General features: G+C 42.7%; 1 protein-coding gene across 1 annotated transcript in view; it reads left to right on the forward strand.

Moving 5' to 3' along the window:
• The window catches only part of LOC128453551 (inositol polyphosphate-5-phosphatase A), a 146,161-nt gene that overhangs the window by 48,679 nt on the left and 81,481 nt on the right, over nt 1-16,001 (forward strand). Inside the window, exons 3-4 of the mRNA XM_053436510.1 lie at nt 1,761-1,861; nt 2,129-2,216. Coding sequence (XP_053292485.1) covers nt 1,761-1,861; nt 2,129-2,216 — 189 coding nt within the window. The remainder of the gene's footprint in view (nt 1-1,760; nt 1,862-2,128; nt 2,217-16,001) is intronic.

Here is a 16,001-nt window from a genome sequence, read left to right on the forward strand (position 1 = left end):
GTGTGCGTGCGCGCTCACATGCACTCATGTCCAACATGTCACATTTGAGCCTGACATTAGTTGCAGGCTCCTTGAGAGTGTGACCTTTTCTCTTGCGAGTTGATAGGTCCACTAATCTTTCCAAGTTTTAGCCGCTGTAGGTTGCCTCCTCTGGGTCATTGAGCTAAGTGACAAGCCATAGGTTGATGGAAAATCCATAGTGTTATTGCCATACATTACTTTTATTTGATTGGGCCTGTAGTGAGCATAATACAGCGCTGAGGCGGGTGCTGGGGGAAGTAGCAGGGCTCCGTCAAAGTCTAGTGACCGCTTGTAGACCCCCCCCCCCCTCTCCGCCTCCCCGGCACCCGGTGACATTGATGCATAGCCTCCGCCTGCCATCTTTAGGCCGGAGCCCTGTGAGTGCTTGTGAGCACCGTAAATCACTCGGTGCTATTGATTTTTCCATTAGAGGTCAGCCACTCTGAACACCACTGACGGGGTGCTCACAAACACCTCGCCATGTTTAAGGGACGTAACATGAGGTCATGTGACTCCAGGAAAGTGGATCGTACAACTTTTACTTTACATATTGAATCACTCTTTTATATGCAGCTCAAAACGTTATTGTTTGTGTGCTGGATTTTGTCTGCAGAGCTTTTTAAAAACAGTCTAAGGTTCAAGTGAAGTTGGAAAACTTTGTGTTCCTCCTACCTGGTTTATCTGTAATGAAGATATATATAGTCCATGTATTGCATGGAATAAAACTGAATTTGTTTTTATTAATGTTCACATGTGGTTTATTTATTTTTGTATAGTTTACTTTTATATTTTCGATACATTGCTCATACTAAAGTTCACGGCGTAATTCCTCTCAATATGAAGCATTTCAGCAAAAGAAAAGATTACGTTGTGCTTTTGCTTTGAAGACAAATTGCCAAACAGGAAGTGTTTTTATGAATTGTGTTCCCATTATGGAGATCAGCAACATCTACTCCTCTCAATTTTTGTCTCAGTCCGATATGGGGAAATGAAAGAAACACAATTTATCAAAATCAATCCAGCTGCGATTTTGACTCACGATTCGAACCCCCTCACCACTGCTGCAGTTTATCTGAGGATGTAGAAGAAGAAAACTGTCCCATCCCAACTGACTGCTACAGAGCACTGGTCGCCTGATGATTCAATTTTGCCCAGTGTGAGTTCGAATCTATGAACAGTTTGAGATACGCTTTCCACGGATAGACTGACAGACATTTGCAGAGGCAGAAAACATAATATACCTGAAATTTTATCTTAATTCTACCTTTTTAACTTGACTAAAACAGCCTGTATCCTGCACACGTAGTAATACGTGCTGCTGACATGTTCCTGGAGCCGAGGAGTTGTTTTTGCGAGTGATGTGTCAGCAGAGGTGGTGACGTGTGAGCATCTGTCACACCCTGCTGTACATACACACAGAGCTGCAGGCACATCCCTGATGGTGGAGGAACAGGGGCCAGTGCTGTGCTTGTGGAACAAGCTCACTAAGTGCCTCCTGCCTACATTAGCAAGGCACTTTGTCTTGTGCAAATACACGGGCATGTCACACAGCTGAGTTAGGAAGAATCGCAGAGGCTTTTGCTCTCGGCTGAATAATTCAACTTAAGTTTAGTTTATTATGAGCCCTTGGGCTGACTGCAGTGTTGTTGTGGCTGTTATGGATGCACTTGCAGTGAATGGACCTGTTTGTCACTGTCCATCCTTTGTAACCTGGTGTTTTTCTCTCTCTGCCCTCACAGACAGTCCAGTCACACAAGCCTCACTTCTTAGCCGTGCACTGTCAAGAGGTGGGCGGGAAGAATTACGAGGCGTCCATGTCACACGTGGATACTTTTGTCAAGTAAGTTTGTACTAACTGTTTTGACCATAATCATAATAACATAATGAAAACACATATCTACAAGCACTAGACAGATTTTCCACTGAGCGTAGAACTCCCCCCACTGGTTGATTGAAGCTGTACTTCAGCGCAGCAAAAATGGATTAATCTTATTAATAGTAGTTGTAGTAGTAGGTTTAGTATTGTAATTGTATTTTATAAATGTGATTTTGAGGGGTTTGATTGACACACCCTGATATATCTGTGTGTGTGTTATCTGTCCATCAGAGAGCTTTTGTCCAGTGATACCATGAAGGAGTACAACAGAGCCCGCATCTACCTCGATGAGAACTACAAATCCCAGGAGCATTTCACAGTGAGTACAGTCTCATACAAAAATGATGCAGTTGCCCTCTATGAAAAAGTACATAGTAATGTCGAGAGTTTGAAAAGTTGAAAGGGTCAATTACTGGCATCTCAACACTGATTTGATTTTTAAGTTGGTGAAAATTAGTTTTCTTTGTGATATAAGCTAATTGTAGAAGCCATTGTTTTATTTAAGACTCATCAGCCAAAACAGATCATATCAAATGTATTAATGCAATTTTTTAATATATTGACTTGAAGCTGTTGGTTGGACGCAAAGAAACACTGCACACAGATGCATCATGAGATCATTACACAAAAAGTGTTATTGCATGTAGTAAATGTACGTGAACTCAAGACTGATCTCATGAGTTTATGAAACCTAATAATGTAATGCGCCACTTTTCATTCACGGTGCAATGACAACAAGTGGCCACGCGGTGGCAGTAGACACCAGGGAATAATTCAGATGTCAGCTCTGAAGTTAAATCTTAAGTTTAAATATCTTTATGAATATAGTAGTGCCATAGTAATAATACAAATTCTGAATTCTTTATAATTACCTTGTAAGTTCTGATTATCAAAGCTTTCAAATACATATACAGGTGGTATTAAATTGCCCAAAATACTAAATATGCAATAAATACTTCAAGCAATTCAACTTAAAACCAATGCAAATATATGAACTTGTCTATTTTGTAAAATAAGTCCAATTGTCCAGTTAATGTGTCGAATAATGCGTTACACTGATACATATTAGGCCACCATATATCTTCAAATATATGATATAAATATATCAATGGTTTCTTTTCAACTGACACATCGATAAATATTACAGATATCTATGAATATAATATGACCACTTAGGAAAGCATCTTTGTGACAGAACTTTAATGTTGGCGATTGGCCCCTTGTCTTGCGTTCATATGTCCCACAGTTTAGCTGCAGTCTTTAATGTCGCCTCTTGGTGGCGCCAGATACTCAACCCGAGCAGCGCCCACTTCAACCCTGTGCTCATCGAGTGGATTACAACAAGTGTGGATTTAAGTGTAGTTTTATGTCTGATGCTCGATTGACACACTGCATATCCGATGATCTTCTGTGCGTCCCCAGGTGATAATGTAGGGGGAAAAAGACAGAAGCACAATAAACTCAACAGCTCCCTGTGTGGATCCTGGTCCGGGTTTTTTCTGTGATCACTGAGTCATAGTCGCTTGTGGTTCTCCTCCATGTTTTTGGCCTTATCACCACGCTACGCTGCACCTCTACAAACGCTCATAAATCACAGCGCCCACCGAGTCCCATTTGCTCTTTTCAAAAAAATATTACAAACATTGGCCTTTAGAAAATATAATTATCTGCCATTCCATATAAGCTCCCGCTAATATCCCAGCATCATGAGCTGTTTATTCAATGGTGTTTGTCTATAGATTAACCTTTTTGTTGTGTTCTCATTTTTGTCAAATAGAGATGGCAGTTTGTGCGTCTCTTTGTGAAGCAGCCAGTGGAAAGAGAAACATCTGATGTGCTTTCTATGATGTTGATATTGAAATCCCGGCAACAGTAAATATGAAGAGACTCTCCAGTCTTTCTCACACAGGGCTTGCCATTTAGCTTTGATGACATCACCCATATTTGTTTTCTCAGTCTTCGATTTTTTTCTCTCCCCCCTGTGCTCCGGGGATAATTGTTTGTTGTCTGCCTCGCCTGTCAATTTTCAGATAATGGAAGTGGGAACACTTTTTCTGGGTCCAGAGCTTCCACTTTGGATGAGTGTGTGTTTTTTGTTGCGTCTTTGTATGCAGTTTACGTGTGTGTGTGTGTGTAGATTCTTTGGAAGCCGCCAAGTGAATGTTTTGGATGAGCGGGAGTGTAGTAATGTAGCGAGTGCGTGGTAAAGGCCTGTCACAGTGTTCACATGCCTGCTCAGTGTGAGAGTGTGTTTGAACCTCATCCCTGTGTCAGAGGAATGTGATTGATAAATCAAAGTATGAAGTTCGGTTACGAAAGAATCTCCTTCTGTTTTACAACGGCAATCAAAGCTGGAAATTAGTTTAGATGATCGAAACAACCTGGATCAGATTCTATTTTGATTTAATTTCAAAAATGACAAAAGGTTGTCAAACACAAGTATTTCTTGTTTTTCTTTTGTCTTCTATTACAGAATATTTTCTCTCTTTTCCATACTGAATTGTGATGGCTTTAGTGTTGTCATTCCTTTAATGAACCAAGGATTAAATGAGTAAAAACAATTTGAAAATAATTAAATCACATTTTAAATTTAAGGAAATGTTAAAAGCCATCCGTTTGAATTGCATTTAAAACACAAAGACAACGTTTTAAAAATTAACTATTTTATTATTTGCTGAGTAAAAACAGTTAATATTTGAAATGTGACTGATTTCCCCTTAAATCCAACCGGCTGATCGATGAAGCAAACTGCTGTGTACAAACTAAAAGAAGTTGGAGCCTTGTTTGCCTTGTTTACTTAATTTCTTCAAATTATACATGCTGATAACTTGTTGGTGTTGAAATGCTGCGTGTGGCACCATGATGCTGAATCTGAACAGGCAGCTGGAGCTCCTCCTCTCCTCCCAGAGGAGGGCAGCGGTGATGGGGGAGAGCTTGACTGACACGTCCCCCCTACGGCTGAGGCCGGGCCCGGTGTTTTACAGCCTTGTTAAGGTATACAGCAGGTAAAATGTCAATTAGGAAGGCCCGCCCTGATAACTCAACTCCCAATCCACTTGTACTTGGCCATTAATATTTATCGTGGGCCCGGCCTGGGAGCTGCCGCAGCCCCGTGTCATCTGCAATGATGTGCACTGATGTTAGCGTTTCCCGACGCACGTCCGCACTCTGGTGTCTGTGCAGGTTCACGGAAACGCCTGCAAACCTTCATGCGCAAACACTCGCTTGCCACACAATCAAGCAATGCACATACACAGACAGTGACACACCGCGGTGCACGCCGCCTCCTCGGCCCTCAGTTGTTCCAGGGCATTTTAATGGGAAATTAAAGGCATCCCTCATGTCAGTGGTCTGCAGGACAGGAACGAGAGCCGCAGCAGAGGATAAATCAGGCTCTGCGGCTTGACAGGACACCGCTGTCTCCTTTTAAACCGTGCTTCGGTGCGTGTGTGTCTGTGTGTGAGAATGCATGTTTATGTTCTTGCAAACATTTCCACCCTCGCAGACAGTGTCTAAGTGTCCGAGCTCTTTGTCCTGGCTAATTTGTGGATCTAATAACACTCACATTCAAAGTTCAAATCAAGCCTTTGTGCGTGTCAATGGTTTTTCATTTCATTTTAATGGAGTCCGAGTCTGATGTTTGAATACAAACTACAGATTGTGAGAAACGTCAAATGAAAACCAGGTGACAGTCAATTGATTGTGACTTCAAAGTTTGGATTTCATTGGATTATAATGTGGTTGCATGTAAAACATTATTTTGAATATGGTAGGTATAACTTTTAAGCTGCATGTAAACTTCATTTTACTTCTAATACCAAAACCCCTTTTTTTATATAAAGATTTCAACAATTCAGTCATAGTAAACAAGCTCTCCCTAAATTATCAGATGATTAAATAAGAACAGGATGGCACACAGATTATAATTTGTTCATAATCTGCAGTGCAGAAAAAATTAATGAAGGGAAAGAGAGGAGAGCAGAAGAAACAAAAACAGCAGAAACACACATTTGAAACTTGAAAGGAATCTCCTCAATGTTTTATTCAGCAATATTAAAACGACCTGTTTTTTCCAGTACTGATCAAAGCAACTCGAATTAACAGTTTGTATATAAAATATTTGTATTAACCAATTTGTTTAAGAAAGCCAAAGAGATGAAAAGAAAAGCACCTTCCAAAGATGCCAATTTTCTAGAATGCAGAATATAAGAAGAACATTTTTAAAACATAATTTTTGTTCTCAGTTTGTTGTTACTTACATGCTATAGAAGCAAATTGTGTTTACATTTTTAAAACTTTGGCTTGAAATCAAAATATAAAGTAAGCAGCAAAACATAAAGCAATAATACGGGCAATGATAATTTAGATACAATTTTCTGATTTGTGGTTTCAGTTCTCAGAACGGATGGTGAACTGCTCCATATCTTCTCTGTATTTAAATACTGATATCACTCTCAGCAAGTGGTCAAAGACTAATTTCCTCAAGCTGTTGAGAAAAGAGAAAAACCTAAGTATTCATTGAGGATGTCTTTAAAACGTTACTGGTGTCTATAGCCTCTTAATTTATATTTAAGGCTTCAACAAAATCATTAAGAGTCAGCCAAATACCAAATTATTTATTTATTTCTTTTCTTGCCTTTCCTGCCTCCTGATCTGTGGTCAGCGGAGCAGCGCTGTCAGTCGCTGCCAGCAGCCCGGCCTCACTCTGCTCCGGAGGCAGCGTGCTGTAATGCAATCATCAGTACCGCTCTGCTTGGCCAGGAATTTATGAACACTTAGTGTCCCTCTGTGCTGACAGGGAGTCGGCGTGAGTGTGTTTACCGTGTTGCCCAGAAATATGTGTCACCCACGTTTAACGCCTTTTTTCCCCCCTCGTTCTTTCTTTTTAATGTATCTCGTCCTCCCCATGTTCCATCTTTTTTTTTATGATGAAACAAATCCAGGTTGCATATAGAGATTATATACTTTCCAGAGAGAGTGGGGTCATAGAGGAGGGGTCTGTGTACAGTCTGTTGGTTTTACACACAGAGGTTAACTAGCGGGAGCAGCCCTCCTCCCTCCTCCCTCCTCCGGTCCCCCGCTCCGTGTTTAAAAAGGCCGCAGCAGGCATATAAAGCAGGTTAAAATATTGCAAACTAAATCTAAGAGAGCTCTTATTTCAATATGGTGAGAAGTACGGCACCGACTGAGGCCACTTGAATGGAGTAGATGTCAGCTCGGTAATATCGCCGGGCCATAACTCTCCTCGGCCATCACTCATGCTCTCGGGGCAGACGTAAGTGCAGACACACACGTATACAGCGAGGAAGCCTCACAAACACATAAGCTAGCACGCACGCAGAAAGGAACACACACACACACATGCACACGCTCTGGACATGTGTTGAGCGACAATCAATGAAACTGCCATCAGACTTGAGTTATGGGGTAGAGGGATTGGGCACCCCCCCCCCCCCCGTGCGAAAATATTTTGACTGAAAATGTAGATATAATTAATGGATTGTGTAAAGAGGTGGAGAAATTGATGCATTTATTACTAGGAGTCGGATCTGTAGAACTGAGCCTTCTGCCCTCCTGGATCATCACTGCACTGGGCTTTGGATTACACACACACTTCACACACTTCACACACTTCACACACTTCACACAAACTCACACCACGCGTCTCCCCATAAACAGAGCTCTGATAAAGTGTTTAACTGTGTGTGTGCGCGTGTGTGTGTTTTGATGGGATGTAGCCGAGGGAAGTAAATCAGTTGTGTTAGAGGTGGAGGTGTTGTTGTGCTGTTGTGGAGGGTGCGGTATGTATCTGTGTGTGTGTGTTTGTATGTGTGTGTGTGTGTGTGTGTGTTTGCGTGCAGGGGTGGGGGTCCACAGATAATGATGTGATTCCAGCATGAGGCGGGCTGGGTGTACCTCGCCACCGTCCATTATGATGTGCGGCCCCCAGCCACCGAGGGGGCAGAGTGAAGGTGAGCCTGTCATATCGATCTTTTTAGTGCTAAAATATGAGCCACTTTACTCTGCTCCCCGGCGCAGTGATGTGAAAAATAATAACTCGGACCCAAATTAAAAATATTGATCGCTTAGGAGGTGTTGAGAGCAAATAAACACCCTCTGAAGGATTTTTATCCCCCCCCCCTCCCCAGCGTACCCTCCCCTCTCCTCCGTCTTGTCCCTCCCCGCCCAGCGAGAGGACCGGGTCAGGGATGGTGGCTGGCTGAACTGTACAAAAAAACAAAAACATCCCACCATCTTGTTGCGGAGTTGTCTTCATAATACAGCTCAGCCTCTTCATGTTTTTTTATTGTTCACAGACACAAATCAACAAACAACCATCTTTTCAGCTACTCTCTAACGCTGATTGATCGGGTTTTGACTTCATAATCTGCCATTAGCTCGGCTCTATTTAGGTACACCCCCCACCTACACACACACACACCCATCCTCGTCCCTATAGAGTCATAATTTTTTGCACATCCGAGCTTTGACTTTTTTATTCCCTTCCGTGGTAACAGATGAGCTGACACAGGGCCATCAAACGGGTGGGAAAACAATTGCCACAAGGTTAATTTTATTGCCTGCTCCATGCATTTGTGAGCAGGCGGGAGGTGTCCTCTGCCCGGGTCCTGATGAATGGTCGGGCCACTCGGGCAGGAATGAAAATGAGAGGGGAGAGGCCAGTCGCGGGGAGCCGGAGTCCTGCCGCTCCCACCTGAAATTGAAATTTTTTCTGACATGCCCAGAATTGGTATTCTGATATATAAGAGAGGAGATGTTCCATTTAGTTTGATGATGAAAGCCGTCATGTGTCCCAGTCAATTGCGTTTTACGACACCCGCTTTACCTCGTACATCCGAGGAAGGTTAATATCCACACATCCTAAATGGCAGATGCCAGATTGTCCAGAGTCTGAATCAAAATAAACTATTTATGATATCTAAATGCTGCCCTAATACTTGGCCGTCCTGGTCGCCGCACTATTGATTGTGCACAAGGACGTTTGTTCTGTTTTGGGGCCAAGGCGCGATGAATAGATATTTGATGGAGCGTGGCGAGTGGCACCGTCTCAGTGCTGTGTCAGTGGGGATGAGTGCCAGGCATCGTGGAGAGTCACATGCTGCCTGTTGACATCAGTGAGAGCGAGCGGGGCCCGAGCTGGCGATATCACCGGTTCTCCACTTGAGCCGGGTCCTCCCGCTGAAAGCTCCCTCCTGTCTGCTGGCGTCAGGCCCTCACTCTGTGTGTTTGTGTGTGTGTCTGTATGCCTGTGTGTGCTCATACGTGTGCATCTGTGCAGCATTACTGATATAGCGCTATCGCCGGCCAGCACTTTGTCCATACGTATCGATTCTTCCTCCGCCACAGGCTATAGCCTCTTCATTTGCATGGCCCAGCCGACCCGGCAGTCAGTGGCCATTATATTCCCATTAGCTAATCTCTCAGCTTTGATTTCCATAATCCTCTGTCTATTGAGAGCCCTCACAGCCCCACTCTCCAAGGAGGAAAAAGACCCCCACTCACCCCATCCCAGTCACTCAACTCCCAAATCCTGCACAGCAACATGCGTCATACACATACATGCATTTGTTTATTTTAACACTGCAATGATGCCCGTGATGCCGTATTATTGTGTTTTATTGACAGTGGGGGAAGTTTTGAAATCTTTCACTCTATTACTAAGTTAAACTAACGATATCACACTGGAAACATTTTCAATTAAAATAATCAAATCAATAGTCAAATAAAAATCCTTTTGAAGTTTTACTGAAGTAAATGAAAACATCAGCGGTATTCTCTATAAAATTCTACAAAATTTAATTCCCTATAAAAATACTCATTATGGCCTTTTAGAGTGTTATGTTATTATGAATACTAATAACATTAATGATTTGTCTATCTGGATAATTCTAAACGATGCTTTAGGACGTAGGCAACATTTACACTTTTAACTTTAAAGAAAACATGATACGTTACTGAGTTGTCCTGCACTGCTTCTTCTATTTATAGTTTGTGTTTATTAGCGGCCAGCTAACAAGCTTAGAGGTACATTATTGCCAACAAGTGGACTAGAGTGACCACACTCAATGTGGTCTCTCTCCATTTCATTATGTTCCATAGGGAGTGTCTGCTGAGTCAAGTTTGAAACATAGATATCAGTTTACAAGTCGTTATTATCAAACCACTTTCAAACCGAGCCAAAGTCACTGCAAAGTAACTAGTAACAAATAACTACAACTAATTAAAAAATCATTATAATGTCAATCGTAACTCCTAATTCTCAGTTGTGATTCCTAGCAGGTGGAATTTAAACTTTAGAAAAAAAATGCAGCTCAGTAAACAAAAAAGCATTTTTGTCCTAAATAAATTGAGAAAATAAATAAATGGGAGTAATGTCCTTACATCTAGCATGGACAGGAGGAATGACTCCTATTTCACCATAATGGGCAAGTTAGTATCTTATTTACATAAAAATTATTTCTTCTATCTATCTATCTATCTATCTATCTATCTATCTATCTATCTATCTACAACAGACTTTAATCATCATTCATATGCTTTACAGCATTCACTTAATTTATTGTTCTCACCTTTGAGATATAAATTTCAAACCCTTGTGATATATTTTCAGTTTATTCACTGAGCATCATTGGTTTTAGTTAAATTCATAATCGAAAACCCTCAAGTGCAACAGTTTGCTCAAGGGCACCTCAGTATTGTGGTGAGGGAGAGACTTGCACTGCTCTGAAGGGTACACTTCTCCACATGCCTGCTGGATTCACTTTACTTAGAGGGCTGGACGATTTCAATATTAAGTGTGGCCAACAATTCCACAGGCAGCGGCAATTAGTTTCACTGAGTAGACGTGTATCTAACACTGAGGGAGGGATTTGAGGGGTGTTACTCTCCTGTTTAGCTGTGTATGTTTAACCCTCTGGACTTAAAACCAATTGCTAGTAGGATCACCAGTGCTTGCCAATAGGTTGAAGTGATGTGGCACGGCTGTCTGCAGCTAACACACTCACCTTCCACGTGTCCATCCACAGGAGCATCCTCTCCTCCTCTCCTTGAGGAGACATCCAGTGTGCCAGTACAAATTGACCTTAATCACCCTCAGCAGAGTTTTCTCAGAGCGATAGATTCCATTGATCAAGAAGAACCTAGCACCTACCGCCCACGCTCCGCCCTTAACACCCCATCCTCTCCAAATGAGCTGATAATTAATAAGGGCTGGCTCTGCAAACACCATTCAACAGACAGCATGATGGATCGGACAGCTCTGGATGCAAACCAATACAATGCCAAGCGTTTCTCCGGCCCCCTGAAAGGCCCCTGGGTGTCCTTTACCCTGCATGATCAGGCATGCACAGGAGCACCCCACCCTGCTAATTAAATACCCACACACTGCCCTTGTTTTTCAGCCGTGATGCTTTCTATCTGTTCACTATTGGCATGTATTTAATAATTCATGGAGCTGCATCACTGAGGACGTGGCTCAGGTTTTGCACTTAAGACTGTCAGCTACATCTCGTAGATTAAATAGCTCACAGTTCTCAGTGTTCGCTGTGCTTAAAGGAAAGTTATTTAAACCATTAAGACCTATGGTGCTGAATTAAATAAAGAACAACAACAAAAAGTTTAGTGTTCTTTCTTTCTATTTATCTTCCTCTGTAAAAGATAGTGACTTGAAATTAAGACCATTTGATAGCTTTAACATTTGACTTTATTGTGAATCAATGCCACTTCCCTAAAATTAAGTTAAAGGGTTTTTAAAAACCAACAAACCCGGCGAACTCGGCGAGATCCCGTCCTCTTCATCCTGAAACATGTCTCTCACCAACAAAGCCTTGATCAGCAGGTCAGCAGGAACATGGCCTGGATCTGAATCTTCTCCATGGTTATTTTCATTGTTGTTTATTTCAACAAAACACTGCTGTAATCTGCTTCAGCAGAACTCCCGTCGCTTAGATTGTCAGCCATTGAAACACTACATAAAAAAGGTTTTTCCTGAAAAAGCAAACAAATAAAATACATTTCCCATAGTGCATTTCGCCTTTATATGTCAGGGAAACACAAAGTATTTCATCATGATGACATTGTGTATTAGACGCACACGTTTCATCCGGCTCTAAAGGTAGAAGCTCGCTAACGTTGCCCCAGGTCTTAATGGGTTAAATGATTCTGTATTTGCTTCGGATTATATGTTTCTACACCTGCACCTACATCCTAAATGCCGATAGTGTACGATAAAGATGGTGCGCATTAATAATAATTATCATTCAGATGATTCTCAACATTCATCTGAAGCAGTCGCACCACTGTGGGACATTTGCTGCTGAGCTGCCAAATAACTACAGCTCCGGGCGATTTCCTCCAACTGTCACTGAGGTGGTTCGACAGCAGTGACAACAGCATCCGAGTTATTCTGTGTCCTGACAGCTCTCTGAACGAGCCGAACACTGACGGACACTTCCACGACTGACGCACACCTCTAATGGCTAATGGCTCCTTTTTTAATCGCTAGCCTTCCTCTTAATTTGTCAACACTTTAGCTGCTGATTGTGAGATATGGGCATTTGTTTTGCATGTATTAGGGAAAATGTAGAAAGTGGAAACTGCAGCTGATGCTTAATGACGTTATGTCCCATCTCAGCAAGGCCACAATTGTGGTAGAAAGTGTGGTTGTCGGGGACCCGCCTGGCCCCGATCTGGTGTGACTGGGCGTAATTGGTGAATCTTGTCTAAGAGGAGTTGGAGGGTCCCTGGCTATGGGCTGCGAGCCTGTCATAATAACAACCAACAATGTGATCATTTCATTTCCTTTTCACTTACACATCACCTCGCCTCGCATGAGACATGACACAAACACACACAGACGCACACTCCCCCCCCCCCACACACACACGGGTACAAGGTTAACGTTGGGCCTCATTTATTTCTCTCTAACAATGACTCTAAATAGGCTTTCAAAAGCCAAGTAAGGGGGGGAGACAAAAATAATCAAATCACACAATTACTGCTCAGCCTCATTTTATAGTTAAGTGCATTTTTATTGTGTAACGTTTCTTTTTCCCCGCCACCCTCTCCCGCCCCGTCCACCCCGCTCTATTTTTCCTGCCTCTCTCGGCAAGCGTTCTCTCCCTGCCACTTCTCATCTAATATGGCCATAATTGGGTTTGGTCGCTCAAATCAGATTTCAGCAATTGGGTTATCCTCCTCTGAAATTGGAGAGGTCCCTGGGCTGGCATGGGTGGAGAGTTAATCTGCTTTTGTTAAGCCCTCCTTTTGGTGGCTGCATGCAGCGGCAACATCAGGCTGCGCCAGTTAAAGCGTTTTACCTGTCACTGTGCACATGGCTCGTAAATTTAGCCTCCTCTTCAAAAAATCTAAATTCCCCCTCACTCATACAGTAGCCTGGACACATCCAGCCAGCTTCTCCTCGGGCAAATAATGACATTTGAATCGAGCATTAACAGGCTTAATTACTTTAAAATTGTCATTTTAATTTACACTGATATAGTATTGATCACACAAGCAGAGATTAAGGCCCTCAGTGGAGCGGTTGATGTGGAATTAAACAGGGCCCAGTCCTCCTGGGGCCCGCCTGGCCTGTCCTGCTGCAGCCAGAAGAGGAATGACATCCTCCCCCTAATGAACTGCCAGCATGCGCAGACATGAATTTCAGGCCCCACTGGAGAAGGAGGGAAATAATGGGGTTTGGGGAGCCATGGCGGGTTATTCATTCACTGCCATGCACCAATTCTCCTGTGATTCATCCCCATGCCCCCAGACCCCCACCTCCTGTTTGCCTGCCACATCCAGCCCGCCTGACCTTTCTACCGCCTAAGTGTATATATATATCCCCTCCCTCCTCTGGGAGCACCTTGCCCCGTGCCAGGTATCATGTACAGAAGGAGGGAGGAGAGGGAGTAGGGGGGAGACACCTGCAGCGAGCCGGCAGCCTCTAATCTAAACATCCCCCCCGGTGGTGGAAGTGCCGGTCCGTGATTCTCCCTCTCATCCTGGCTCGCCGGCTTGTCTGTGGAGGACGACACTTTCCTGGGGAATTGATCTCCTCGTTCAGGCCTGGTGTCACGCACAGATGGTTAATATCAGGGGGGGAAATCGTTACATTAAATCCAGGCAATTTCTCCCCCATTTTGAAGAAAGCCTGTGGCTGCTGTGGTAAGCGCCGCGTTGCAGAGTAATTACAGCTGTAAAAACAACCTCTTGACACCTGTCTCCGATGAACACACTCCACACACAAGTGCTTTTGATGACTGGCTCTTAGTGTGAGGGGGCTGATAAGCATAAAGCCAAGGAAGTGAGCAGAGACCTAAAGAAAGTCTGCTACACCTGACGTTTAACCGTGAATATCAATGTGCGACTTTGCCTTTACGCACTATAGTGCGTGATGCTTAAATCTGCGAGATGGTGGTTGGCGATCTTAAGCAAATAAATTACTTTTTGTGTGTGAATATAACAACAGTCATATAACATGCAATCTCACCCTTTTCAGTGAAAAACTATTGTGTGACCTGAGTTGGGGTCTAGCCTCTTTTTGGAGCGGGTGGGCCATTAATGGTATAGTCGGTGGTTTGAACCTGGTTCCTCGTGTCTACATTTGGAAGTGTCCGCATGGTTTACTTGGTTTGAATAAAGAAAGGAAAAATTGACCCAGAATAACCCTGCAGATGCTTTCTCTTTAATCTTTGATAGATTTTCCATGAGCATCTAGAAGCAACAATAGTTACTAACCTCTATTTGGTCTGTCAGAAAGGGTATTTTTTTAACCAGTCAGACCAGACATATGCTGTTTTTAATATAGTTAGTGTTCAACTAGTCAGCAATGAACAGTGGAGTGTAGGGGTAGGCTTAAATCAATAGATTAGAGCTCAAATTGTTTAATGTTATGTCCGACTCATATACTGAGATTTTTATAAATTGTCCGAAAAATAATTGAGAATTTGTTGGTTTTGTTATTTATATTATAATATATTGGCCAGTTCAGGTTAAATCATACAATAATTTAAGTTAATTCTACAGAGATCAATTTATTGTCCAATTACTGCCCTAAAGTATTCCTACCTGAAGGGTATTGAAGGTAGAACTACAAAAGATGGTAGTATCCAAATGTCTCTCTTTACAAATGTATATTATGAGACGAGTTAATCCTTTATTTGTCCCACAACAGGGACATTAGCTGCAGTATATTGTTGTGTTGCCCACACACAGCCGTGTAGTGGCAGAAGGCCGTCAAGGCAGACATTTTACCATCTATTGTGAAGAACCCAAAATACTAACACACTGCCTCTCAGACGTTTTGTCATTGTGATGATCAAATCCACACCTCGTGGTTGGGATATCTCGTGTACATAATTCGGACCTTTAGGATAAAATGATGAAGAAATGGCATTCTATATGCAAAAGGGGAAAAGATTAGCTTCACTATAACAACATGATGTAAACAGTTATCTGGACATTATTCAAGGCGAGATTGTGACTGAATTCCTGCAACTGGACTGGTTGGCAGAAGCATACAATTACTAGGCGGTAATTCTAGTTATTGATTTGCTTTGTTTATTGACAGGTCAATAGGACATGGAAAAGGTCAAGCTGAATGGGATTGTTTGTGCTCTACCACAAGGTGACTGTAACGTGAAGTAGAACCGGTCATTCCATTTTAAATATACAATGTTCTAGTACATTCAAACAAATATTTGGATTTCAAATAAGCAAACCTGAGCAGCAAGTCTGCGGCCCGACTGACGCCTTGTTTGGCCATTTACTGCATTTACTTCACCTACATTTCCTGTCTGTCTTCTCTGTCCCTTTCTGAAAAACAAAAGTCTCTCGTGCACATCATGAAATCAGACAGTGACGGATTTGTGGCAAAGTCAAAATAGAACTCAAGCCTGTGCTTGTCCTTGAGCCAGTTGACTACCAGTGTTTCCTAAAACGGCCTGAAAGTCCCAGAGTGGATTGGAAGAGGGGGGAGGGATTGTTTGTGAGGTCCTCATTTGATTGCATTACCTACACCTGCATGTCGGGAGGTGGAAGCTATCTTGACGATGAAAGCTGAACAAAACAACAACCTCCTCTC

This window comes from Pleuronectes platessa, chromosome 12 (genome assembly GCF_947347685.1).
Source record: "Pleuronectes platessa chromosome 12, fPlePla1.1, whole genome shotgun sequence".
NCBI lineage: Eukaryota > Metazoa > Chordata > Actinopteri > Pleuronectiformes > Pleuronectidae > Pleuronectes > Pleuronectes platessa.